Source organism: Nelumbo nucifera, chromosome 7, assembly GCF_055504915.1.
Source record: "Nelumbo nucifera cultivar China Antique chromosome 7, China Antique-T2T, whole genome shotgun sequence".
In the NCBI taxonomy this organism is placed as follows: Eukaryota; Viridiplantae; Streptophyta; class Magnoliopsida; order Proteales; family Nelumbonaceae; genus Nelumbo; species Nelumbo nucifera.
In genome coordinates, this window is record NC_142655.1 from 16,226,401 (window position 1) to 16,252,014 (window position 25,614).

General features: G+C 39.3%; 1 protein-coding gene and 1 pseudogene across 5 annotated transcripts in view; both read left to right on the forward strand.

Moving 5' to 3' along the window:
- The window catches only part of LOC104607806 (MutS2), a 37,507-nt gene extending 12,462 nt beyond the window's left edge, over positions 1–25,045 (forward strand). Inside the window, exons 3-7 of one of the 4 annotated variants that reach the window (XM_010273522.3) lie at positions 5,547–5,599; positions 10,375–10,506; positions 22,577–22,649; positions 24,555–24,587; positions 24,678–25,045. In XM_010273522.3, the coding sequence (XP_010271824.1) occupies positions 5,547–5,599; positions 10,375–10,506; positions 22,577–22,649; positions 24,555–24,587; positions 24,678–24,688 (302 nt within the window). In that variant the 3' untranslated portion in view covers positions 24,689–25,045. Of the gene's footprint in view, positions 1–5,546; positions 5,600–10,374; positions 10,507–22,576; positions 22,650–24,554 lie in introns of all 4 variants that reach the window. The other 3 variants (XM_088892155.1, XM_010273520.3, XM_010273524.3) reach the window with 3 other exon arrangements.
- On the forward strand, positions 11,317–12,264 carry LOC104607805 (HMG1/2-like protein pseudogene; annotated as a pseudogene). The gene has a single exon (XR_016078803.1). The product of XR_016078803.1 is annotated as an HMG1/2-like protein pseudogene (transcript).
- Positions 25,046–25,614: the final 569 nt, after the last annotated feature.

Here is a 25,614-nt window from a genome sequence, read left to right on the forward strand (position 1 = left end):
TGTGGCCGGGGCCAGTCCTTGATGGCCTGAATTTTGGAGCTGTCCATAGTTACACCTTGCCCGCTGATTACATGTTCGAGGTAAAGGACTTGGTGTTCCCCAAAGGAACACTTGGATCTTTTAAGGAAGAGTCGGTGCTGCTTTAGGAGCTTGAGCACGACCCGCAGGTGTTGAATGTGTTCCACCCATGTCTTGGTATAGACCAGGATGTCGTCGAAGAAGACCAGTACATATTTACGGAGGTGGGAGTGGAAGACTTCATTCATCAGGGCCTGGAATGTGGAAGGGGCGTTGCAGAGGCCGAATGGCATAACTAGGAACTCGAAATGGCCATGATGCGTCCTGAAGGCTGTCTTTTCTACATCTACGGAAGACATCCTAACCTGGAAATAGCCTGACCCGAGGTCTAATTTGGAGAAGAATTGTGCGCCGTGGAGTTCGTCCAATAATTCGTCTACGATGGGGATCGGGAACTTATCTTTGACGGTTCGGCTATTGAGTTCCCTATAATCCACACAAAATCTCCAAGTCCCATCCTGTTTGGGTACCAACAGAACTGGGGAGGAAAAAGGGGAGTGGCTGGGCCGAATGATCCCCTGCTGTAGCATATCTGCGCATTGCTTCTCTAACTCATCTTTCTGTCGGTGGGGGTAATGATAGGGCCGAACCACGACCGGGTTTGACCCTACAATTAGAGGGATCCGGTGGTCGCAGGCTCTAGGAGGTGGGAGGCCCTTGGGTTTTTGGAAAACGACTGAGTAATCGTTGAGAAGTCTCTCCACATCCGTTGTGCGCGAATTCTCCCCCTGGAGTGCATGTAGTTGTGTCTTGGTCCTTGTTCGGGTTCCCTGCCAAGTAACCGGTTTGCCATCTAAGTGGAAGGTCATGGTCAGAGCAGCGAAGTTCCACAGGATTGGGCCGAGCGTGATCAGCCATTTGACGCCTAGGACGATGTCAAATTCGTCTAAGGACAGTACAAATAAATCTGCTCGGAAGGACTCTTTTTCAACCTGGATTCTGGTGTTCTTGCAGATACCGGGGCTGTATACTCTTTCCCCATTCGCCACGGCTACCTGTAGTTGTGGCCTGACTTCCATGGGCAACTCTAATTTGCGGGCCGCCTGATTGCTGATGAAATTGTGGGTGCTTCCGGAGTCTACCAGAATGCGCACGGGTTTCCCCGTCACTAGTGCCCTTAGTTGCATTGTCTGGGAGGTTCTGATCCCTGTGATTGCGTGAAGTGAGATCTCGGGTTCAGTTGGTGATGGATCTTCCTCATCCTCTTCAGTCTCGTCTACTAGAAGGCAGAATAGTTTCTTGCATCTATGCCCTGCGGAGTATAGATCATCGCAATTGAAGCACTGCCCCTTCGCGCACCGTTCTGCCATCTCGGCTCGGGACAGACGCCGGATGGGGGGTGACACCCTGCTGCTCCCTGTCTGTGATACTGATCTGGAGGGGTTACCGGTGTGGGTCCTCTGCTCCCTGTTGGGCGCAGGGGTAGACGCTCCCACTGGCCTTGACGGTGCCCAAGTCGTGGCTGGCCGTCCAATGCTGAAGTGTCCTTGAGTAAGCTGCATCTTCCGTTCAAAGGCGCGGGCGAGGTTCATTGCCGTAACCAATTTGGGGGGTGCTGCATCTCTACGTCTACCCTTAAGGGTTCTATCAGCCCTGCTGTGAACATGTCCACTTGCTGATCTGGTCTAACCGTGGCCGCTCTGGCAAGCAGGGTTTGGAACTGGCATTGATATTCAGCCACGGTTCCAATTTGCTTGAGATTGATTAGCTCACCCAGCGGGTTGCTCGTCATCGGGGGCCCAAACCTGAGGAGGCAATAGGACCTGAACTGCTCCCAACTGAGCCCGGGTTCTTCTTGCTCCACGCGATAGAACCAGAGTTGTGCCTCTTCCGTAAGGTGGAAAGCTGCCAGGCTGACCTTGTCTCTGTCATCCGTGCGCTGGTTGCAGAAGAACTGTTCGCAGCGGTACAACCAACCTAATGGGTCTCTGGTGCCATCGTAAGATGGAAATTCAAGCCGGCTGTACTTGGGGACAACTGCAGTCGTCGGTACTGTGGCTTGATGTTCGTTGGCTGATTCTGTCCCGTCCGTGCGGCGACTGCTGGTAGAGGCTAGCCCCTCCGAGTTCTTTTCTTTGTTGTAGAGGAACGCTTCTAACAGGCGACGCAGCTCCCGAACGTCATCTTTGACCTCTTGGACCTCCATACTGGTTTTTGCGAGCCTATGCTCCAGTTCATGGACTCTGAAAGACAGCGGCTCCTGTTCCCCCATGACGGTAGGCTCTGATACCAAGATGTTATGGGCCCGAGCGTAGGATCGCGTCACGGGTCGCTCCACCGCAGGAACCTCAGATCTTTCCTTGCCCTTGGCCTTGCGTGCAGGCCCTATTTTGACTATCTCGTGGGTGATTTGTCCAAGAGATCACCGAACTCTCCTTTACTCTCTTTCTTGACTGAATATTCGATATCCTCATTCAATAATGGCGTCTCCTTAAATAGGAGATTACAAGAGGAGGGTTCCTTGTAGGATTCGGCTAGGTTAGTCCTAAACGGACTTAAACTCCTACTTCTACTTAGACTACTTTACTTTTAATGGTACTACAATTCCTTCTAAGAATAGGGGATAAGATAAGGGAGAATGGGATAAGGGATAAGGCGCGTTCTCTTGACGTGTCCAGATGAGGGTGGGCCCACCCTATGAGCTGTCGTGTGGGCCCCGCTCTGCTGCTGCTGCCGATGTGCGTGCACGCGGCTCATGGTGCTGCTGCCGCGCGGTCCGTGCGCGCGGTGCTGCTGCCGCGCGGTCCGTGCGCGCGGTGCTGCTGCCGCGCGGTGCGTGCGGTGCCACTGCTGCGCAGTGCGTGCGCGCGGCTCATGGTGCCGCTGCCTTGCGGTGCCAGTCGTGTGTGCGCTGCTGCCTCAACTGCTGCCGTTTGGTGCGGGTGCTCATAACAGATGATGCATTTTTTTGTTTTTTAGTGGATAAATAATTAAATAATAAAATATTTGAACATCAGTTTCAGTCATGAAGGAGCTCGCAACCTCCTTAATTACTTGTTTACTGACAGATAAAGAAATAAGTCATTTAGTCCAGCCTTTTCAGCTGTTACTATATCTAATAATTATGGAATACAATGGTACAGTTACCATAAGTAGTATTTTTGAAATAACAGTAAATTTTGGAAAACTAAAAGTTAAAACCCTTTTCTTAACAAACCTACAAATATAAACTAACTTAAAAAATTCAAACAATGCCAATATCTTATCATCCAAAAACTCTGAAATTGGTGTAGCAATTGAAAAACTGATTGGTTTCTCAATGAATTATTTCCTTACTTAAATATTTGCATCATCTCTCCAATCTTAAATCATAGAAGACACTCATTAATTCAGCATTTCAGCTGTTGTAGAATCACCATGCCCAATGGGTCCTAAGTAAAGGACTACTATATTGCCAGTATTGCTCCTAAAAGTTTCCCCAATCCCTGAGTTTCCAGCGTTTTCTAAGCTGCAGCCATCAAGTTCATTTTAATGAAGTGATTTGTAGGAGGTGACCATATCTTCATCATTAGTATGATTAGTGAAGAGGATCCAGCAATGGTTTACCAATTTCTTGATATGCCATCAGTGGGACAATGACCAAATATAAGCATTAGACCTGTTCATGGGCCGGACTTTGGGCCAACTTTACACTGTCTTGGGCTCGGGCTTCGGGTGGGGCCCATTAGAATTTTGACAAAAGCCAAGCCTGAGCCTAGCTAGGAATGGCAACGGGGCGGGGCATCCATTCCCCATCCGGGACGGGGAATCCTCGACTGTTCCCCTCTCCAAGGCAATTACTTAAAAATTATCTATTTTATGGACAATTTATACATATGATATAGGAATTTGGGGGTATTTTAGAATTGAATTATAATACTTTAGGGGTAATTCAAAAATAAAATTATGGGATCCTAGGATTTTAAGAATTTAGGGAAAAACTAGAGATATTTTAAATATCAATATTAAACTTAGAGATATTTTACTAATTTACCTTCAGGGTCGGGGTGGGTTTGGGGAATTATATACAAAACCCGTCCCCGTCCTGTACCCGGTTCGGGGAAAAATTATTTTCCCCGTCCCCGCCCCATCCTTGTTTAGGGTTGGGGAAAACCTGCCCCTTTCGGGGTGAGGCCCCGGTTTTACGGGGGAAATTGCCATCCCTAAGCCCGGCCCATGAACAGGTAATTAAGAATAGATCATTCCCAACTGCCATCCTCAAATGATTCCTTTGACTTACTCTTATATATCTGAAAATCCTAATATTTCATTCTTCCCAAATTGTCCATAAGATTGCTGCCCTAGTACATCAAGAGAAGATTTTGTCCCTCTTTTTAGGTAGAGAGAAAAATGAAGTGTAGAATAGACTAACTAAATCTGCTGGATGAGACCACCTACATTCAAATAGTGAAAAGAAAAAAACTAAAATACTATATATAAGTGAATAGGGGATTTGTAAATAGAAGGTAGTCTCACAAGTCACAATTTGCTCTGCAAAGAACATACATATGTGAATAAAGACACCATCTAGGCTTTCTCTTTTGAAGATATTCACGAGTTTTTTCACATGTATTACCTCCCATCAGAATGCCCTAATTTTGGTCCACTCTAAACAGCCTTAACTGGGAAAACCAGGGGGGACTAGAGTTAAAAGAAAGGGCTTTTAAAAAGGAAGAACAAGAAAAAAGTTCAAATGAACTAGCAAATCAAATTCTACAACCAAGGGAGGTATCCAAAGAAAGACCATCCAAGTATTCAACAAATTGAAGAGATCTGAAGCATTAGAAATGTCATTCTCACTTAACCCCCTTCTGAAACCAAGGTTACAACATATCCCTTGATTTGTCAAAGAGACATAATGGAAGACCAATGGCTGTTTGAGGAGGAAATTGGATAAATGTTATGAAAAAGTCTTTTAATGGCTGCTCCCACCACCACAAATCAGCTCAAAATTTGGTTCTAATACCCAATTGAACCCAAATGTTTTTGAGGAAAAGTGAGAGACAGAGGAGCATGGGTAGCTCTAGTGGCTAAATTTGCATCCCATCCATTGTCTGAGAGGCCATGGGTGCTCTTAATCACAGCATGCCACAAGCTGTCCAACTCCATAGGAAACCTTCACAACTATTTTCCCAAGAAAGCCACATTCTTAAGCAAAACTTTTCCCATCCCTAGGCTCCTTTCATCCTTCCTTTCACACAATGTAGCCCAGTTAGTTAAGTTGTCCTTTTGAGGCACTGAGGTCCCAATGAAAAACATGTCTCTTTTGTGGTCTGCAGCTTTGTTGTAAAGTGTGATGGATTAAATTTAAATCTAAATCTTTATCATAGTTTGGAATTATCATAAAAATTGAAAATGATTGATTCCTTAATTTTATCTCTTGGTTCTGGAGTTCTAGAGTTTAGAACCGACTTTAAATAAATCTATGGCCTATTTCTTTAATTCAGGACTCCACAATATGTACTGAAGGGATCTTTTTCTGGTTTTAGGAACCTCAGCATATATTGAGCAATCAATTCCATTTCCACGGGACGGGAAACAGGTCAGTTGTGTGTGTTTTTCCTGAAGAAATAATTCCATCTATGCATGTCTAATTTGTATTTGGTTATCTCTAGAAAATGTTTGTGTAGCCAACTTTTATATGTCAAATACCTATGACTGTTCTCATGTTGTAAATTGGTAACACAGTTCTTCCTAAATATATCAAATCATAGTTTTACTATAAATTATAATTATGGGAAATAACTATAAAGTTACCATAAGTAGGTTGTGTGTTTTTCCTGAAGAAATAATTCCATCTATGCATGTCTAATTTGTATTTGGTTATCTCTAGAAAATGTTTGTGTAGCCAACTTTTATATGTCAAATACCTATGATTGTTCTCATGTTGTAAATTGGTAACACAGTTCTTCCTAAATATATCAAATCATAGTTTTACTATAAATAATAATTATGGGAAATAACTATAAAGTTACCATAAGTAGGTTGTGTGTTTTTCCTGAAGAAATAATTCCATCTATGCATGTCTAATTTGTATTTGGTTATCTCTAGAAAATGTTTGTGTAGCCAACTTTTATATGTCAAATACCTATGATTGTTCTCATGTTGTAAATTGGTAACACAGTTCTTCCTAAATATATCAAATCATAGTTTTACTATAAATAATAGTTATGGGAAATAACTATAAAGTTACCATAAGTAGTATTTTTGAAATAATGGTAAATTTTGGAAAACTAATATCCTTCCAATTTCTAACAATATCAATATCATCAATTAAATAAGATGAAACACCACCAAGAGACTTTACCCAACAAGCTGCACTAGTAGTTATGTACTCAATAATTGCCTCCTTGTTCCTCTCCTTTCTTGTGAAGATTCTAGCATTTGTTTCCTCCCATTGTTTAAAAGTGTGGACTGTGTGGCCCTTATACTTCTCCACATAATCCTTCCTCTTTTCTTTGGCCACGAAAAATCTGTTGGCAAGAACAAGCTTGCCATGCTACTTGGTGAAATCCATTTGCACTCAAACAACGAGAGAAACCATTCCCAAATACCAGTAACAAATGGACAAAAGATTTGTAAGGATAACAAATCTCACCATTAACTTTGCAGAGGACACACGAAATAGGGACTAGGGTTAAGCAACAATTTGGTCTCCTTTTTTTGAGAAAGTCACAAATGTTCATTTTCTCATACAACACCTCCCAATGGAAAAGTCCAACTTTTGGTGGGATGGGCCTGCACCAAACCTCTTTTAGAGGAAAGGCTGTAGCGAATAAGAAGGCTGGGATAAGACTATGAAAAAGGACGTGCAGGAGAAAGATTCTGAAGAGGAGGGAATCCAAATATGACCATTGACTTAAGGGGCCCAAATAAATTCCTTCAAGGATTTACAATAGATTGACAATACTGGGAAGTTTTGTATCCCTTAATCCCTTCTAAAACCCAAATTTCACCCAATCCCTTTGCTTGAGGCAGAGGGTACAATAAACTTTTAGACTGGGAAATTGATCATTGAATGGAGAATTGCCAATCCATACATGTTCCTAAAACAAGCCTAAACAAACGTTATGCCTAATGCAAGGAGGAAAATATTGGAGTATGGAATAGATTACCGTCCAAGGAGAGGCCTGAGTCACCTAAGCAAATAGACCAACAACTCACCTATTGTTCAAAATCCCATGAATGCCCACTATCACTTTATGCCATAGTTTGTTCTTATTTATCGGTAATCTCCTCAAACATTTTCCCAACAGGGTCAAGTTCCTCTTTTCTATGTTGCTAATTCCCAACGCCCTTGCTTTTTACTTCTAGACACAACTTCCCAATTGATCAAGTGATACTTATTTCCTCCTCCTGGCTCCCATAAGAAGTTCTTCATTATCTTTTTTTTTTTTTTTAATTTTAATGTTTTTAGAAGCTGACCATTTTTTATTTTTTTCTTCATTATCTTCTCAATCATCTTCCCCACTTTCTGTAGGATCTTAAAGATAGAGAAGTAGTACACCAGAAGATTAGCTGAAGTAGCTATAGTTAGTATTATTTTTCCCCCTAAAGGGATGTAATTCCTTTTCAACATAGCTAGTTTCTTAGTTAATTTTTCTAAGAACGGATTCCAAAATCTAGTGTTGGCACAGTTTGGGGTCATTTTCTTCATTCATTTTATAATGGTCTAGTTGGTGGAATCAAGGCTCAAAGTGTTTTGATGAACCCTTGATACGACACAATACGCCTGATACAGGGTGTATTTATTGAAATTTTGAACCTTAGGTGGAAGTAATTCTTCTTTCCCTTATAGGGCAGTTTGGAAAAACATGGCCCCTTTGGAGGTCAATTTTTTCTAGCTGCTCTGGATAAATGTCCAACTAAGGTGAACCTATCTTGGAGAGATGCTGTCTTGGATAGTGCCTTATGCCCTTTCTGTGAGCAATGGCCTGAAAGCACTAGTCACCTTTTTCTTCATTGTGCCTTTACTAACAGAGTGTGGCAGCATTTTTTGGGAAGTATTCATCTTCAATGGTGTCATCCGAAATCTGTTTTTGAGATGCTCAATGGCTTGAGTGCAAGTGGGGTGAACAGAAAGGGCAAAACTTGTTGGGCTGTGATCACTAAATCACTTTGGCTGTTATTTGGGCTCTGTCTCTTGAAAGGAACATTATGGTGTTTCAATCCAATGACCATCTTTTTGAGTATGTTATTAACTCATCTTTCGATTTCATTAGGGCTTGGTTGAAACTTGAAATGTAATAGCTTTTTTTTGAGAGTAATTTCAAATTTCTGACCTATCTTTCTTGGCTATGAAGTGTTTTGGATCATCTTAATACCTTGTGGATTTATGTATAGAAGCTCATTGTATAGAGGCCCGTAAATAATTTTTTGATATGAATACAATACTATACTTCACCTTCTTGAAAAAAAAGTTGCGTTCTTTAGGGTTGGCTTGTCTCTTAATGTAAGTCCCAAGTATTTTATGGGCCAAGAGGTAATGGATATTCTTGCATAGCTAGACAATTCCCTATCCTCCACATTCACCCTTGCTTAATAGCTTTTGTCAAAGTTAACCCTAAATTTGAAGTTTTCTCAAAGAGTTAAATAGTTAGTTTCATATTTTTAACCCACTAAAACTCACTCCCATCACAACAGAGAATGATGTCATTTGCAAATTGCAGGTAAGTCACTACCACCCTATCCTTTTCTACTCTTTATCCCTTAATGAGTTGCATGCTATCTGCCCCTGTGATTAGTCTATTGAGTACAACTATGAAAGTAATCAGGAATGGGGTGAGGGGGTCCCCTTGCCTGAGTCCTCTTAGAGGTGTAAATTGGGCTGTGCCGGCCCGGAACAACCTGATTTACAGCTCTAAGTCCTCTACAAGCTTAGAAGAAGTCTACCACTTTCGGTTCACCAACACTGAGTAGTGACAATTTTGAAGACATCCCAAAATCCATTTACACCATATCTCTATAAAGCCACAATTTCTCATAACTTCTACCAAGAATGACCAGTCTACCAAATCATAAGCTTTTTTTTGATCAGTACCAAAATCATAAGCTTTTTCAATGTCTAATTTATAGATTAGTCCTTTTCTTCCTTACCTTCTCATCTTTTCCATTTATGGTTTTAAATGTTAAAGTGCTTGGCTTGATACGTTCCAACAGTCTCAAGGCTTTTGGTGTATTGGTCAAGCATGTAACAACACCATGACTCGAGTTTGAATCACAGAGAGTGCTCTAATTGGGAGAAGGGCTACCTAGAGCAAAGTGAAAGCTGTCGTGAAAAGGGATACCTGGAGCAAAGTGAAAGCTGTCACTGGAAAGGGCTTCTTGGAGTAGAGTAAAAGCCACCAAAGGGAAAGGGCTATCCGCTGAGTGTGAGCTGTCATGAAGAGGGCTACTTACCACCAGTGAGAGCCATTGTGGAGAGTGCTACTTGTTGGTTGTCGCTAGAGTGAGAACTGCCTAGAGTGAAGCCATCAAGACTTTGGCTATGGAAGCGTGGTGGCATATTGTGGTCCTAAATGTTAAACTGCATGGCTTGATACGCTCCAACAGTCTTAAGGCTTTTGGCATATTGGTCAAGCACATAACCCTTCCATACACTCATTAGAAATGGGAATTTGATCTATTGTTGTTTGCCTATTTTGTATGAAAGCTCCCTGATTAGATGTGGTAATGGAGGGCATCACCTTTTTTAATCTTAAAGACAAGACCTTAGCAATGGTTTTATATAAGCTATTGATTAAGCTAATGGGTTTGAAGTCTTTGGGATGATTGACGCTTGTTTTTTCTTAGGTATCAAGGCAAAAATGTAGCATTCAGTTCTGGATTTATTTTCCTTCTTTCAAAGAATTCATTAAATACCTCCAATAAATCAAATGCTAAAGCATCCCAACAATCTTGTTAGAAAGCCATGGTGTACCCATTACTCCATTAGGACCAGGAGATTTTGATCTATCCATAGAGAAGACAGCCTTTTTAGTTTCCTCCATACCAAATCTTTGTTCTAACAAATCTTTGTGAGTCTTCCATTCAAGGTTACTTTTATTGTTTGCTACCATATTCTAATATACTTTAATTGCTCTTAGAAATTAAATTGCTTACCACCATATTCTAATCTACTATTTTTTTGTCACTATTTTATTCTAAGAGCAATGTTATCTAGATGTGACTTCTTTTTTTTTTTTTTGATAAATACTAGATGTTACTTTTATTAAAATAATGGTTTAATTTTCATCTACTGATCTACAAAGATAGTTGTTGTGATTATGTTCTTTGGTCATAGTCTTTATTGATGACTTATTTTTTTTTTCAATGAAGGGGTGGTGGAGTAGTGGATTTGGATATGGGTTATGGATTGGGGTCTTAGTTGCCTCAGGCTTTTCTGTTGTTCCTGTGCCATCAATCACATGGAAGAATCGATTTGAACTATCAGGAAGCCTTTTGAGTAAGGTTTGTTTGATTCTTGGATTTCATATTAGCATTAACAAGGTTTGAATTTTATGGGGAAATGTACTATACTATGCTTTGATAAAGGTTCTTCTTCCCAACTTTTTGGTGTAGTTGGGGGAACTTAAATTGGATATAATGCAAAGAGCCTGTATGAAGCTCATTTGCACAATGGGTTGTTTGTTGGGTTAGGGGGCTTTGGCTTATCTATCAAGGACAAGGCTGTTTGCTTTTTCAAGGATCCCCAAAGTGGGTGTCAAGTATTTTCTATAAGAAAACCGGATTTTGTTATGGTCTTTAGAAGTAATGGAAAGATGGACAAGGTTCTATATTGTAGTATTACATTGGGCTTAACTAGGGTGTAGGAAATTGGATTGAACCACCGATCAAATTGGTTGAATTGTGACTAGGTCTAGATCCAGTTTGGTCATGCCCTTGAAACCAGAATAGGTAGAAAACCACCCAAAACTAGCTCACTAGGCAGTTTAACTAAAAAATTGGTGAACCAGTCCCGATTTCCTAGAACCACCCGGGCTCAAATGTGTGGAATTTTCAAAACGCAAATGGCAAAATTTGAATCGATAACCTTTTTCCATGTATATTGTCTTGTTACCATTAATCCACTTTATTATTTGTGTTCATTTCTTTAATGTGCATATTGCATTAATGCATATGTATTTCAAAGAAAATGTGAGTTACGAGGTTTGAAGTTTGAACATTGATCATTTACTTTAAAAATTAAATAACTACCCATCTGTCCACCACATTCAAGTATAACATTATTTGTAGTAGTTGAAAATTACACCTATAGTGACTCTCCCCTTCTCATACACACACACATGCAACATAACACATCAAACGATAATCCCCTATCTCTGAATCACTCCTTGTGAAACCCTAACCCTAAGGAGGATTCGCCATGAAAGGAGGTGAATCGAAGGCGGAAACTAAAAAGGCAGACAACAAGCTTTCTGTAAAGAAGAAAGGCGTCGGAGCCGATAAAGTTAGCAAGAAAGCAGGGAAGAAGGAGAAGGCAACTAAGGATCCTAACAAACCTAAAAGGCCTGCAAGTGCCTTTTTCGTTTTTATGGAAGAGTTCAGGAAGCAGTACAAGGAGAAACACCCTAACAACAAATCAGTCTCCGTTGTCAGCAAAGCCGGTGGAGACAAATGGAAATCGTTGACAGAAGCCGAGAAGGCACCATATGTAGCCAAAGCAGAGAAGAGGAAGAGCGAGTACAATAAGAGCTTGCAGGCATACAACAAGAAGAAGGCCGAAGGAGCAAATGCAGCTGAAGAAGAAGAAGAGGAGTCGGACAAGCCGAAGTTTGAAGTGAACGACGACGAGGACGAAGATGAGAGTGGAGAGGAAGATGACAACGAGTAGGCAAAGGGGATAGTAGCTTGTGGATGGAAGAAGGGGGGCTAGTTTGTGTAGGGACCTCTGTAGGATTGCGATCTTCATTTTCTGCTACTCTATCATCAACGAAGAAAAAAAAGAGAGATCTTTTCTTTTCTTTTTTCACTTATTTTTCTTTTAAAGAAAGGTTTCTGGAGCTTTTCCCGAAGCTCTCAAATCGCTCTGTACTTACTTTTCAGTTGCTTCATGATCTAATGATTCACTTTTAGGCACTAAAAAAAAAATTACACCTATAGTAATTCAAATAATGCAAGAAAAGAAGAAAAGAGAGGCCCATAAGGCCCATAATTAAAAAAAATAAAAGAGATAATTAAGGCCCTTAATGGGGCAGCCAGCACTAAAGAAATAATTAAAGAAAATAGAAGAAGGCCCATAAGGGCCATGACTAAGAAACGTAACCATTCGGCCCATTCTCACTATACTCCCCCTCAAGCTGAACATAGATGTAAATCATGCCCAGCTTGCTTACATAATGTTGAAGCTTTTCCTTTGGACTTCCTAGTTAGAAAATCTGGTAGTTGCTCTTCTGATGCAATGAAAGGTAGGCACACTTCTCTTGAAGCCACTCTCTCCTGTATAAGGTGTCTGTCTACTTCAATGTGCTTAGTGCCTTAGTTCTATCATGCTGAACTGGGTTGTGAGCAATGCTAATAGCAGCTTGGTTATCACAATACAACATCAATGGCTCGTCACATGAAACACCCATCTCATTAAGGAGAGATCTAAGCTATAACAACTCAGAAACACCATGGGCCATAGCTCTATACTTTGCCTTAGCTGAAGATCTAGTAACCATTAATTGCTTTTTGCTTCTCCAGGAAACAATATTTCTGTCTACCATAACACAATATCCTGTTGTGGATCTCCTATCATCCACATTTCCTGCCCAATCAAAATCTGTATATGCTTCTACCTTCATGTGTCCATGTTTAGCAAACAATATACCCTTCCTGGGGGTTCCCTTAAGGTAACACCCTTTCTACAGTAGCCATATGTGTGTATTTGGGAGCATGCATGAACTGGCTGATGACACTCCCAGCATATGAAATGTCTGGACTAGTCATACATAGATAAAGAAGTTTCCCAGTAATCTCTGAAACACTCCCCTGTTAGCTAAAAGTTCTCCATCATTAGCTGAGAGTTTATGATTGTTGAAGTTATTTTTTTTATTCAAATAATTTGTCATAAGTGGGTTAGTTAGTCTACTAGCCAAATCATTAAAATTATAAAAAAAGTATCCCGTATGGGAGTTCCCCCTCCTAAGTGGGGAGTTCTCTCTCTTTAAGTGGGGAGTTCCCTCTCTTTAAGTGGGAGGGACAGGTGTCCTTCACCTAGGAGGAGGGGGTAGTTACATAACCACCCCACTCCCCATTTAAGCTCCTTAAGGGGAATAGAAACACATACACACAGAGAGACTCTTCGGAGAAAATTTTCACAAGAGATTCTTAAGAAAAACAAAGACAAGGAGAGAAGAAAAGAGAAGTGCTCAAGGGAAGGCAAGGAAGGAAAAATATCACTAATACAGGTAGAGTAAAGGAAAGTCCTCTCTGTGAATACTTCTTATTTATGTCTTCTGCTATGTATCCTTCTTTCTCTCCCTTTTGTTATTACTTTTGAGAAAGGAAAAAGAGGGAAATAAACCATCTACAACCAGGTGCCTTTACTTGGTTGATTATGGCCCCTCTTTCAAGACAAAGTTAGGGAATAAACCATCTACAGTCTAATTCTCGAAGACTGATTATGGTTCCCTTCAAATGAAAATGAAGAGTAAGGGGGAATGAACCATCTACAACCAGGTGCTTCTACTTGGTTGATTATGGTCCCTCTTTCAAGACAAAGTTAGGGAGTAAACCATCTACAGTCTAAATCTCAAAGGCTGATTATGGTTCCCTTAAAATGAAAATGAAGAACGGAGGGATGAAAATCGTCTACAATCAAATATTCAATTTGATTGACTACGGTTCCCTTTTTGTATGCAAAATTCCAAGCAGTAAGGCTGTCTACAATCAGAATTTCATCTTATTGACTACAACTTATTATGAGAAAGGAGTGAGAAGGAAATTTTCTTTGTATTAAAGAAAAGAGAAATGTAGTGCTGTATGGTTTCTCAATTGTATTTTCTTCTTCTTTCTTCTCATTCTTGTACACCTGATGTAAAAGAAAAGCAAATGAAAAGTTCTTTTTTAAGTATCCTATTGTTCTTTTCTTTTGTTCTATGCGTTCATTTCTCCAAGTCAGAATTAAAAGGTGTTCTCTACTTTCTTGTGGGGATGTAATTAAGGGGAACAATCCGTATGATTCCCTGAATGGGCCTTACCCAAAATAATAAAAACTCAATCACTTGATTGAGTGAATTATATTGCATGAGAATTTATTAAAATTTTCTCACCAACATAATTTTGGCACGCCCGGTGGGACCCATTTTCTTTTTCATCTTTGACTTAGAGTATAGAACAAAAGAGAAAAAAAAGAATGTGTAAGTCTTATATCAATATTATCTACTTACAGGAAGAAATATCTCAGACATGGCACCTAAAGTGGTTGTCTACTACCACAAACTGACTGCTATGGAGAAGGAAAAGATAGGAGGCTCTAAGAAGCCTTCCTACAAGGCAACATTTACTGTGGACGTGAATCCTCTTGCTGTTGTTACTATGTCTTCTGTCACCAAGGTGGAGAAAAAAATCAAGGAGAAGGAAGGTCATTGAGACCTCTCCTGTGAGGAAAAGTCTACATGTTCAAGCCATGTTCAACTCTGCTAGGAAGGAAGGTTTCAAGCCACCAAGGGAAAATTCCTCCAAAAAGATTGCTTCGTCAATCTTGAATATCACAAAGTCAATGGTGACATCTCCAAAGAAGTCCTCTAAAACAAGGGCTAAGGTTATTTACCCTACCCAAATCATAATAAGAACCATTCCAGTGAATCTTTCGATTCCTCCTACAACATCAGTCATGATGGTGACTATTTCTGAAGAGAAATCTACTCTTCAAACCTTCAATGAGGCTATAGGAGAAAGGGAAATAGATGTTCCTTCATCTACACAAGTGAAGCCCCGAGTAATTAAACTCGGAAATTCAAGTGGAAAAGGTTCTTCCTCTTGTGGAAAAAAAAATATTTGTAATCAGAAGCCTTCAACTAGAATTGAAGGATCTTCAAAACAATCCTCAATTCCTGTTCGCAAGCCTAGATCCAAGAGGCCTCCAAAAGCTAAAAAGCTACAAAGTAGCACTCCCATTTCCCTTGCTGATTTTGCTGCGGAAAAATCAAAGAAAGCAAAATCAGACATGGAAGCTAGAAAATGGGCTTTTATTTCTGGATACATGTTTGCTAAACAAGCAAATTTTTACCTTGCACTGGGGGCATATACTATGCCCAATGAAGAACTTAAACCTTATAAAGGCCCTATCACTAGAGCAAGAGCTCGATTGTTGCAAAGTTCTAAAGACACGTCAAGTTCAAGTTTGACCAGTGAGTCTGTCACTTCCAAAGTTAAACTAATCCAAGAAGATCATAAATCTTCAATTCAAGAAGATGAATCTGTGGATGAAATTACTTCACAATTGCAAGGAATTTCTATGTCCTTAGGAGAAGACCAAGAGACATCTCCTATGACAGTCATGGTGACTGGTACCTCAAATTTAGAAGAGCAAATTCAAGAGATGCAACGAAAGATGGCAGAAAAAGATGCAGAAATTGCATCTTTGGCTGCTCAGTTGGCGGCTCAAGCAAGCACATCTGGTAAAGAGTCGTCTCAATAAGCATAAACTTCTGCTCCTGCTCCTTAAATAGATCTAAAGGCACTTATTGTAGAGGGACAAAAGGAATTCCAAGCATCTCTCATACCACCTGTCCTTGGTTACAGGAAACCATATCCTGCCCATTATGATACACTCCCATTTCCTTCAGGATATCAAAAGCCCAACTTTGAGAAGTTTGATGGAATAAATGGGTCTCCTCATGAACATTTGGCCCATTTCTATTATGCATGTGGTGAATCAACAATGTCTGATGCCTTATTAATAAGGCAATTTGTGCAATCTTTAAAAGGAGCAACTTTTACCTGGTACACACAATATCATCTACATAAACTATAAGAAATGTCACCAGATTGCCTTTTCTCTTAACAAAGAGGGTATAATCTGATTGAGTCTGAGTGTAGCCGAATTGAACAAGGGTAGCCCTAAACTTGTCAAACCAAGCACGTAGAGATTGTTTTCGACCATAAAGTGATTTCTTCAATCTACACACCTTACCCTGCATTTCCTTGCTATATATACTAGGAGGAAGGGATGTATGTACCTCTTCAGTGAGATCACCATTCAGGAATGCATTCTTAACATCAAATTGATACAAAGGCCGATCATAGCTCATTGCTAAGGATAAAAGAACTCTCACCGAGGTCATCTTAGCAATTGGAGAAAAGGTCTCAGTGTAATCTATCCCATATACTTTGGTATATCCCTTGGCAACAAGCCGAGCCTTATACCTCTCAATTGACCCATTTTCACGATACTTGATAGTGAAAACCCACTTGCACCCAACAGGTTCCTTCTTAGTTGGCAAGTCAACAATATCCCATGTATTGTTTTTATGAAGGGCTTTTATTTCAGTACTCGTAGCATCCCTTCAATCAAGTGTGGCTAAGGCTTCTGAAACAGACTTTGGGATGGATTGAGAGGAAATGGAGGCTAGAAAGGCATAGTAGGATGGGGACAACAAGTTGTAGGAAAGGTGTTGGGAAATACAATGAGCTGTACATTTCCTCTTACCTTTTCTTAAAGTAGTGAGTAGGTCAAGGTTTGGAAACGAGGGTGCTGGTGGAGGAGGTGATGGGCATTTCCTTTCTTTAGTAATCGAGGGCGATTGAGACTCAATTGGAGGTATGGGATCAACCTATGTTTGCCTTAGCCTTTGCCGCTGGTACTATCTCTAGAGAATAGGGCGAGTGGAAACAACTGGAGGACTAGCAGGAGGAGGGGGAGGAGCAGGAGTGGAAGACCGCAAAGGAGAGGATCCTTCCACGAGAATGGGGGTTATTGTGGAGGGCTCGACACAAGACTCAACTGGAGTTGGCAAAGGGATGAAGAAAACAACTCGAAAGATCTCTCCCCCTTAGAAGGATCACTATAAAAAGGAATTGACTTTGCAAAGGTGACATCCGTGGAAACAAACCGGGTGCCACTAATGGGATTAAAACAACAATACCCTTTCTGTGTGGAGGCATAACCAAGGAAGATACACTTTTGAGCCTTGGGGTCAAACTTGCATCTTTTGGAACTGGGAATGTGGACATAACAAGTGCAACCAAAGACCCTCAGAGGAATAGAGAAAATCTCAACATCAAGAAAGAAGACTCCAAAAGGAGATTTTAACCCCAAGACTTGAGAAGGCAAGGCATGCGGTTAATAAGGTAGGTAGCTGTTAAAACTCCATCACCCAAAACTTCACAGGAACATGGGTAGCAAAAAGAATGCTCTTTGCAACTTCCACAATGTGTTTGTTTTTCCTCTCCGCTACTCCATTTTGTTGTGGAGTGCGGGCACAAGAACTTTGACGAATAACCCAAAACTTCTCAAGATAGGAGGTAAGGTTCTTGTCAAAATGTTCCTTAGCATTGTCTAATCGGAATATTTTGATGCGGGTATTAAATTGAGTATGTATTCATGGAACTGTTGCACAAGTTTAGGCACTTCAGCTCGAGAGCGCATAAGGTAAATCCAAGTATATCGTGAAAAATCATCAATAAATAGGATGAAATATTTATACTTGTAGAGATAGTTGTTAGGCTGTTAGTGTGTGGGTCCCACACTTTTATTTTTCTGTTTATTTCTTTATGTTACTTCAGGGCCATATTTATTTGTTTTTGTTTTCTTATGAAGCTAGTAGGGTTATTAGAGGAATTCTACCTTTTGTTAAGTTACAAGTATAAATAAGAATTAGTGGGGCGGCCAAAAATAACTAACCACACACTTTCTCTCTCTTTTCTCTTCTTCTCTTCTTCTCTCTTCTCTCTTCTCTCTTCTCTCTTCTCTCTTCTCTCTTCTCTCTTCTCTCTTCTCTCTTCTCTCTTCTCTCTTCTCTCTTCTTCTCTTCGGTTCTGGGTTAATCTCTCTTCTTTTTCTCTCTGAATCACATCAGAAAACAGATTTTTTCTTTGTTTCTTTTATTCAAGTTGGTATCAGAGCAAGGTTAAGACAGATTAGGGTTCTCATGTGAGCTTGATCTGGTCGGCTGCATGAGAACTCCTTAGGACTGGATGTTCTGCAGTAGTGCTTGATTCTTGGCAGTTTCTAGAGTATTGGAGACTGCCCAAGGAATTGAAGGATCCTTGGAGATTGCCCGGTGACCAGGAAGGATCAGAGAATAAAGGTGTGCCCAAGATTAGGGTTTCAGTTGAGGTGGCGATCAATGTTCTTCTGAGAAAGGTACATTCTTTAATAAGGCCAACCTTGATTAGAAGCAGTTTTAACCACTCTATGAGCAGCGGTTGATAGATCTTTGTCTTCCCTGCTGGTTTCTCTAGGATTTTCAAACCCTACTATCAGTTTTTGGACTCAAAGACTGATTTTTCAGACTGATGATGAATTGGGTGGTTGATTATTGACTGTGGATGTTTTCTTGAAAGGTGACGGTTGACTGAGAATGAATTCTTGATGACTGTTCCTGGCTGTGAATGAATTCTGGGTTGTTATTTTCAATTCTTTAGGGTTTTCAGCATAAAAAAGGGCTGTTTTGGGTTTCTTTCTTGAAGTCGTGACCTGTTAGTGTTCTATATAGAATGGAGAAGGCTGGAAATGAGCTGAAACACTGCTGTTGACTGAGAAGTTGTGACCTCTGGTTTAACTGTGGTTGAACCTCTGACATGTGAACCTCTCTTCTTTCTGGTTCTTTGTGGTCCTCGGAACATTGGTTTTAGCATGGTTCAGAATGGAAACCTTGCTTTCATTAAAATTTCAATCTAGCAGAAATTCCACACAGAAAAAAAAGAAATAAAATAAGTCTAAAGGACAAAATGATAATTATCTGAACTTTCATTTTCTAAGAAATGCCTTGATATTCTTTTCTTTAATCTTAGCTATCTTTTTCTCTTATTTTGGATGAGGGTTATTCCTATTAAATTGGGGAGGGGAGGGGGGAGTGTGGAGGTAGTGGGTGTTAAAAGAATGACAAGAGCTTGTTTCTGAACCGATTACCTTAAAGTTTTCTGATCTTCCACAAGCTTCATCAACAATATGGTTCTGTTGCACCATAGGCCATACATTAACACTGTTTGGTAGATATTAGTCATTACCATATTTATGACATGTACATTTTTTATCAGCAATATTAAAGAGATTTCTATTTAATAAAGGTGAAAAAGATCAAAAGATCTTCAATTTCAGAAACATTGGAATGAAGAATGACTGAATGATACAAGAACAGCTTATAGCTGACCAAATCAAAGAAAACAGAACAAGATAAAAAAACAGATCATCAAGCACCCAGAAATTCTGTGCTTGGCCCTGGTACTCCCCATTCTAGAATATCTCTATTGACCTCTGTGCTTGCTTAGGAGTCCACAATGCTGTTAGCCATCCTGGGGATCCATCTGAATGAGCAATTAATGAGTTGCAAAATTTGTTGTCTTCCTTATTATGTTCTATAGGGGCCATGGTCCCTCTATACTCTTGAGGATAGATAGCCCCCTTCAATAATTATATCTGTTCATTCTGATAGAAATGTTAAATTGAGCTCTCAGTGAATTGCCTTAACATGCTGGTCCACTGCAACTTGCTATGATATTTCCCGCCTGATTTTTTACCACCCCTCCAATCCCTGATGGGCCCAGATTTCCAAGGCTGCATCCATTTATTAACCTGAAAAAAACTTAAGTTGACCTGTGTCCTGTGCCGTCCAAGAGTGATCTCCTGCTGTCTTCTTGGGGAAAATCCTGCTACTATGGACCATATGGTCCACTGTAATTTCCTTGTACTCTTTGATGAAAGTCAAAATGTGCTAATCTCACTGTTGCAAATCTTTGAGGGTGCTGATATCTTTTTCCGTATTGAAGATCCTCACATTTTTTTTTCAATCTAGATACTCCACATTATTGTTGCATGGTACAGCGCTCAATTTCCCATATCTTTGTGGGTGAAGGAATATGCTAAGAAAAATAAATCAATTACATCCAATGGTGGGTTTTGTATAACACCAAAATGAAGGGAAAAAAATAATGCTCGCATACCATGGATGTTTAGAGCATGGAAGAAATTATTAAATGGTTTGCATCCTCTCCATTCCTCAAGCAGAGGACAGACACATGAGGGTATAGATACCATCATACCGGGTTGATCTTCTTCTTTGTAGCTTCTCCCCATCATTGAAAATCTTCCTGGAAGCTTCCCAGAATAATCAGTGTTTTAAAACCTGACCTGGAGCTTGAATTGTTCTCCCCCTCTGGGTCAAGGGTCAGCTGTTCAACTGTCTAGGTCAATGGGTCAACCTGTGATGTCATCAATATAAAAAATTTCAAAAACAAAATAATACAAGAATCTGGTAACCCACTGAACAGGTTGAATGGGTCAACGGTTCAACTGCCAAGGTAAGTGGGTGGTTGGCCAATTCAACAGTTTTTCTTTCTTTCTTTTTATATAAAATAGCAGGTTGTAGGTTGACCTGAACCAGTATTGGATCACTGGTTGACCAGGTGGGTCAATGACAGTTAACAATTCTGGGCAAAATGCTTTGACCTTTGGAGGAGAGGAGCCTTTCCTAGATGGCCATGACAAGAAAAAAAAGGGTTGAGGGTTTAGAGAGGAGAAGAAAACATCATCATTATCATCATCACCAACCTCATCATCCAAGCTTTATCCCAACTATATGGGGTTTGCTACATGAATCCTCGTTCGTCAGTCAATTCTTTTATTGTAATGCTGTCCAATACCTATAAATAACAATAGGGGCACTGCCAGCCCAAGATTTTCGAGCCTTCTAATTTCCAAACTTCCTCTTCTCTTTTCCTCTCTCTCTCTCTCCTCCTCTTTTACAGATTTAGAGTGAACACATGGTATCAGAGGCTTCAGAGCAGTGATCTAGGTGGTAGAAGACTGTAGGTTGAGTTTTCTCTAAATTGAACTTTTATTTTGGATTGGGAGATACGAAAACCCACATTGGACTGATTTGTATACCTGTGCCCTTGTTTTTTTTTTTTTCCTTCTTTCTTGGTCGTACTAGTTCTCTATAACAATCAATGCTGTGAGGAAGGTTTTCCTTGAGGTGTTTGCCCCAGTTATGGTGCTATAGTGGGTCATAGGGGTCTGTTCCAGCAAATATTTGCTGTACCTCTCTACCACATGTGACTACAGATTGGTTGTGATTACAATTTGCTGTGTTGGGGCTGTGTGACTAGTATATTCCAAATTACAGCAGTTTTTTCTGGGTTTCGGCTAGGGTTTCAGGCTTCAATCCTTGATCGAGTGTTGGTGAAATGATCAATCCTGTGTTTCGCACCTTGTGAGAGTGTGGGTGATCACCGTGATGGCAACAGACGATTCAGCTTCTTCTGGAGTTAGTTTCTCTCAAGTAACTTCAAGTTTAGGGGTTTGATAGCATGAATTTTCCCATTCCGGTCAGTCCATTGAATGGGTTGAACATGATAGATGGACTAGGAAAATAGTATGGTTATGTCTTGGCTCCTTGTTGCTATGGAACTGGAGGTGAGGAAGAACTTTATGTGGGCTGATACAACAAATGAGATTTGGGAGCAGGCAAAATTGATCTATTCAAAGCAGAGGCATTATGCTAAGATTTACCAGTTATAGGCTAAATCATCTACTTGTAAGCATGGTGGTTGTAGTTTGTCTGCTTACTATTCAACCCTTTACCTCATTTTGGAAAGACTTGGACCACTACCAAACTATCGAATGGGAGAAAGATGATGATGCAAAAACATACAAGAAGTTAGTATCTCAACAACGAGTTTTTATTAGGGGTGTCTATAAAAAATTGAAAAACCGAACCGATCCGGAAAATGCAGTTAACAAAACCGATCAGTTCGGTTTTTGGTTAATCTAGAAAAAAACTGGCGGTTAACTGAACCGACCGATATCTATATTTATATGTATATTTTATATATTTTAAATACATGTCACATATTTTCTATATATTATATATTATCTTTTTATAATATTTATAATATATTATATTTCATTTATTATTTATAATATAATATTATACATATATTTATATAATATATGTTATAAATATCAAAAACTAGAAAACCGAAACGGTCAAAACTGAAACTGGCAGGTCGGTTAACCGGTGGTACTGGTTCGGTTTCGGTTTGGAGAAATAAAAAAACTGGTAGGACAAATTCGGTGTGAAAAAATTGTCCTTGGTTCGGTTAACCGAACTGTGGACAGCCCTAGTTTTTATGTTCTTGTTAGGCTTGAATCCTGTGCATGAACCTCTTTGTGTTCAGATTTTGGGTATTAGTGACTTTCCTTCAGTCTAGGAAGTATATGCCATTGTGCAGTCTGAGGAGAGTAGACAGAGTGTGAGGTTGCAATTTTAGAAGAATTGTTTTTTGCACTGAACTTTTTAATTGTCCTGGTTGCAATTTTTGTTGATATTATTGGACATTAATGTTGTACATTGAACTTGTGCTTTGACAGGATGATAGCAGGGAGGCTGCATCAACATTATTCCCATCATTGAGTTCCCTATTGAAGAGGAAGAAGGATCATGGTATGCATTTTGTTTATTATGGAACTTTTGAAGTTTAGGCAGGTTAGGCCAGCTAGTGCTCAAGAACTCCTTGGTTTTGTTCTGAAGAAACTTGGATGGGACAACTAGAATATTCTGACCTTGGGATCACAAACAACTACATGGGTCATCCATTATAAATAGATATTAATGTATTGAAAAGTCAAAGGTAATGAAGGTCACCCAAAGTGGCATTAGAGTACTTCACTTTCCCATCAGAATTGAGGTCTTGTATAAAAAATGGCAAGGAGAAAAGGAAAGACGTGTGATATGTCAATAATGTAATCCTAGCCCTTGCATTGGAGTTTCACCAATCTAGAAGGAAAGGAAAATGGTGTCTTATCATTGTGATGGGAAAAATAAGACAATAAGAGTTCTAATTGAAGCTTGAAGCATGAATACCACAGGCACACGATGAATGTAATGGCTAAGGTAACAGATGTTAGCCCAACCAGTGATGGAAGGTCTATTGATGTACATATAATCCTTTTCTAATAATCAATAAAATCTTAACAGTTACCAATATCAATAAAAGGTTGAAGCTTGAATATTTGATTACTTGGGAATGAGAGAATACATGGCCATTTATTGAAGAAAGCAATAACAGTGTCTGAAGTTGAAGCAAAAAAAAAGGCCTCTGAAGAGTTAACCCTAAATTGCATAACTTTTCAGTTGTCACTCAAAAAAATATCTGAATGTAGAGAATGCTGAGTTCTGAAAAATGTCAATTGACCATTTTAACCTTGAATTGGAGAATGTTTGTTAATTATTTAATAAATTAATTAAATAATTATCAAATAGTGAAATTGATTAAAAAATATAAATAATTAACTAATTATTTAAAACTAAAATTAGTATATATTTAATGAAGTAAAAAATAATTAAATAATAAATGACAAAATAAAATAATAAAACACTGACTAATAATTAAATAATACTTAATAAATAAATAGAAATGATTAAATAAGAGATATTCATATATAATTATAAAAATAATTAATTACATAAATAAAAATAATTGAATTAATAAATAATTAGTAGTAGTAGTGGGGTAAGGTGAATGTAGAAGGGTATTTTTGAAAGAAGATTGTACAGAGTTTGTGACCTGAAAAGAATCAAGTACATTTAAGATTTGTAGCAAACAATTGAACTGAATGCTTGAAGACCTCTTAGAAGTCCACTGATAAAAAAAAGACCTCTTAAAAGTCTTGGGAGATTGTGGGTGACACCCCCTGATGTGCCATACTTGGCCTCTTGGAAGCATCCTGGTTTTTTGGCTGAAGGAAAAGTTCTCTGGAGTTCCCTCCCCCTCACACTATACTGGAAGCCCTTTCCCATCGAAGTGGTGATCAGAAAAATAGAATGATCACACTTCTTCGGTTGATGGAGGTCCTGAAGATTTTTTCTCTTGTCCCCCTTCACTCTTTCATGTATCAGTGGAGAAATATCATTTATTAAGTTTTTGTGGATATATGTATAGAGCTGACAAGGTTTTTTGAATCAGCTGTATAGCAGCATTGTATATGCTTTCAGGGGTTCCTTGCCCCTGTTTTTATAGTAATACAAATCTCACACCATTTATCAAAAAGAAAAAAAAGGACTTAAGAGGTCTTCAGCGTGCAGATGTAAGTGCTACTGAACAAGGGCCATTGTATCTATCTGAGCTGCACAAATATATTAGTAATTCATCAAACTTTGTTATCTATCACCATTGGAACCCATTTTAAATGATTGGAAAGGAATAAAGCTTTTTTTTTTAAAGCTATTTCTCTTCTTCCTTTGATTAGTAAATAATTCCTCAATTTTATAACACAGTGAAGAAATGACATGTCATTAAACATAGATACCTCTCCAGCCTTTTAAACCATGCTTCTTTGATACTTGTAGGCCGAGCAGAGGCTCTTCTTATTGCTGCTTATGGTAAAGGCCTCAGGTTAAATTCAGACATGTATCACAGTAAACTTGATGGGTTATAATTGGGAGAATTCTCCTTTTTTCTGCCAAGTACAGATTTTAGATGATGATGGTGTGGTTTACTGTGCCAAAAGTGAAGACATGGATGAAAACTTGTTGATGAAACAGCTTTAGGAGTTATGGATAACATGCAAAAGCTTTGTTGCTTCTTCAATTTGAAGGTAATACAATAGTCAACAATATCATCATTCAATTTTGAAGGGTTAAAGTGTCGCTGTATCCTTCCATTCTTATTGATCTAACCAAGAAATGAATTGCACATCTATGATGAAAAAATGAAGTGCTGCTTTATCGCTTTATTGTAAATTTGTAGCCTTTCCTTTTCAAGAAATTATACCTTTTCTGTTCAGCATTGTTTATATTTTATTTTATTTTAATATTATCTGCAGATCAGTTGTAGTTCAGTTAAATCATTGCCTGATTGCTTTTTTTTTTTTGTTTTTTGTTTTTTTGTTTTTTTTGAAATCATTGCCTGATTGCTATGGTGTACTGTGTACAAAAATGCATTATTAGGAGCTCATTCCAATACAATAACTATAGTAGAGTTTTGGCTCATTAAGACAAACTATGAATGATCAATTGGTCAAGTCTTCCAGTTCTCTGCTAGCCTTTTAATTAGTGAAAGTAGTACATACACTGCATCAACAGGTGTTAAGGTCTTGAGCTGGCCCACTCTAAGGCAAAAGAACAACACATTCATCATGAGCTACTGAGAGATGCATCTTTGGCATTGTTTTAGTTTTGTATTATCAGAATTAGCCGGAAAAGGTACACAAGGTAATGGTGTCGATGGATTTTTGTGATCATTTCATGATGCTGGTTTCTGGTGTTGGATCTCTTGGAGTGGCCCAACATAGCACTCAGTATATGATCATGTGTGCAAATTATCAGAAGGAACAAGAGAGATAATCTAGTCATTGTAATTGAAAGCCGGTTTTCTGGTTAGCTTTATTGGAGATAAGCTCAAATTTAA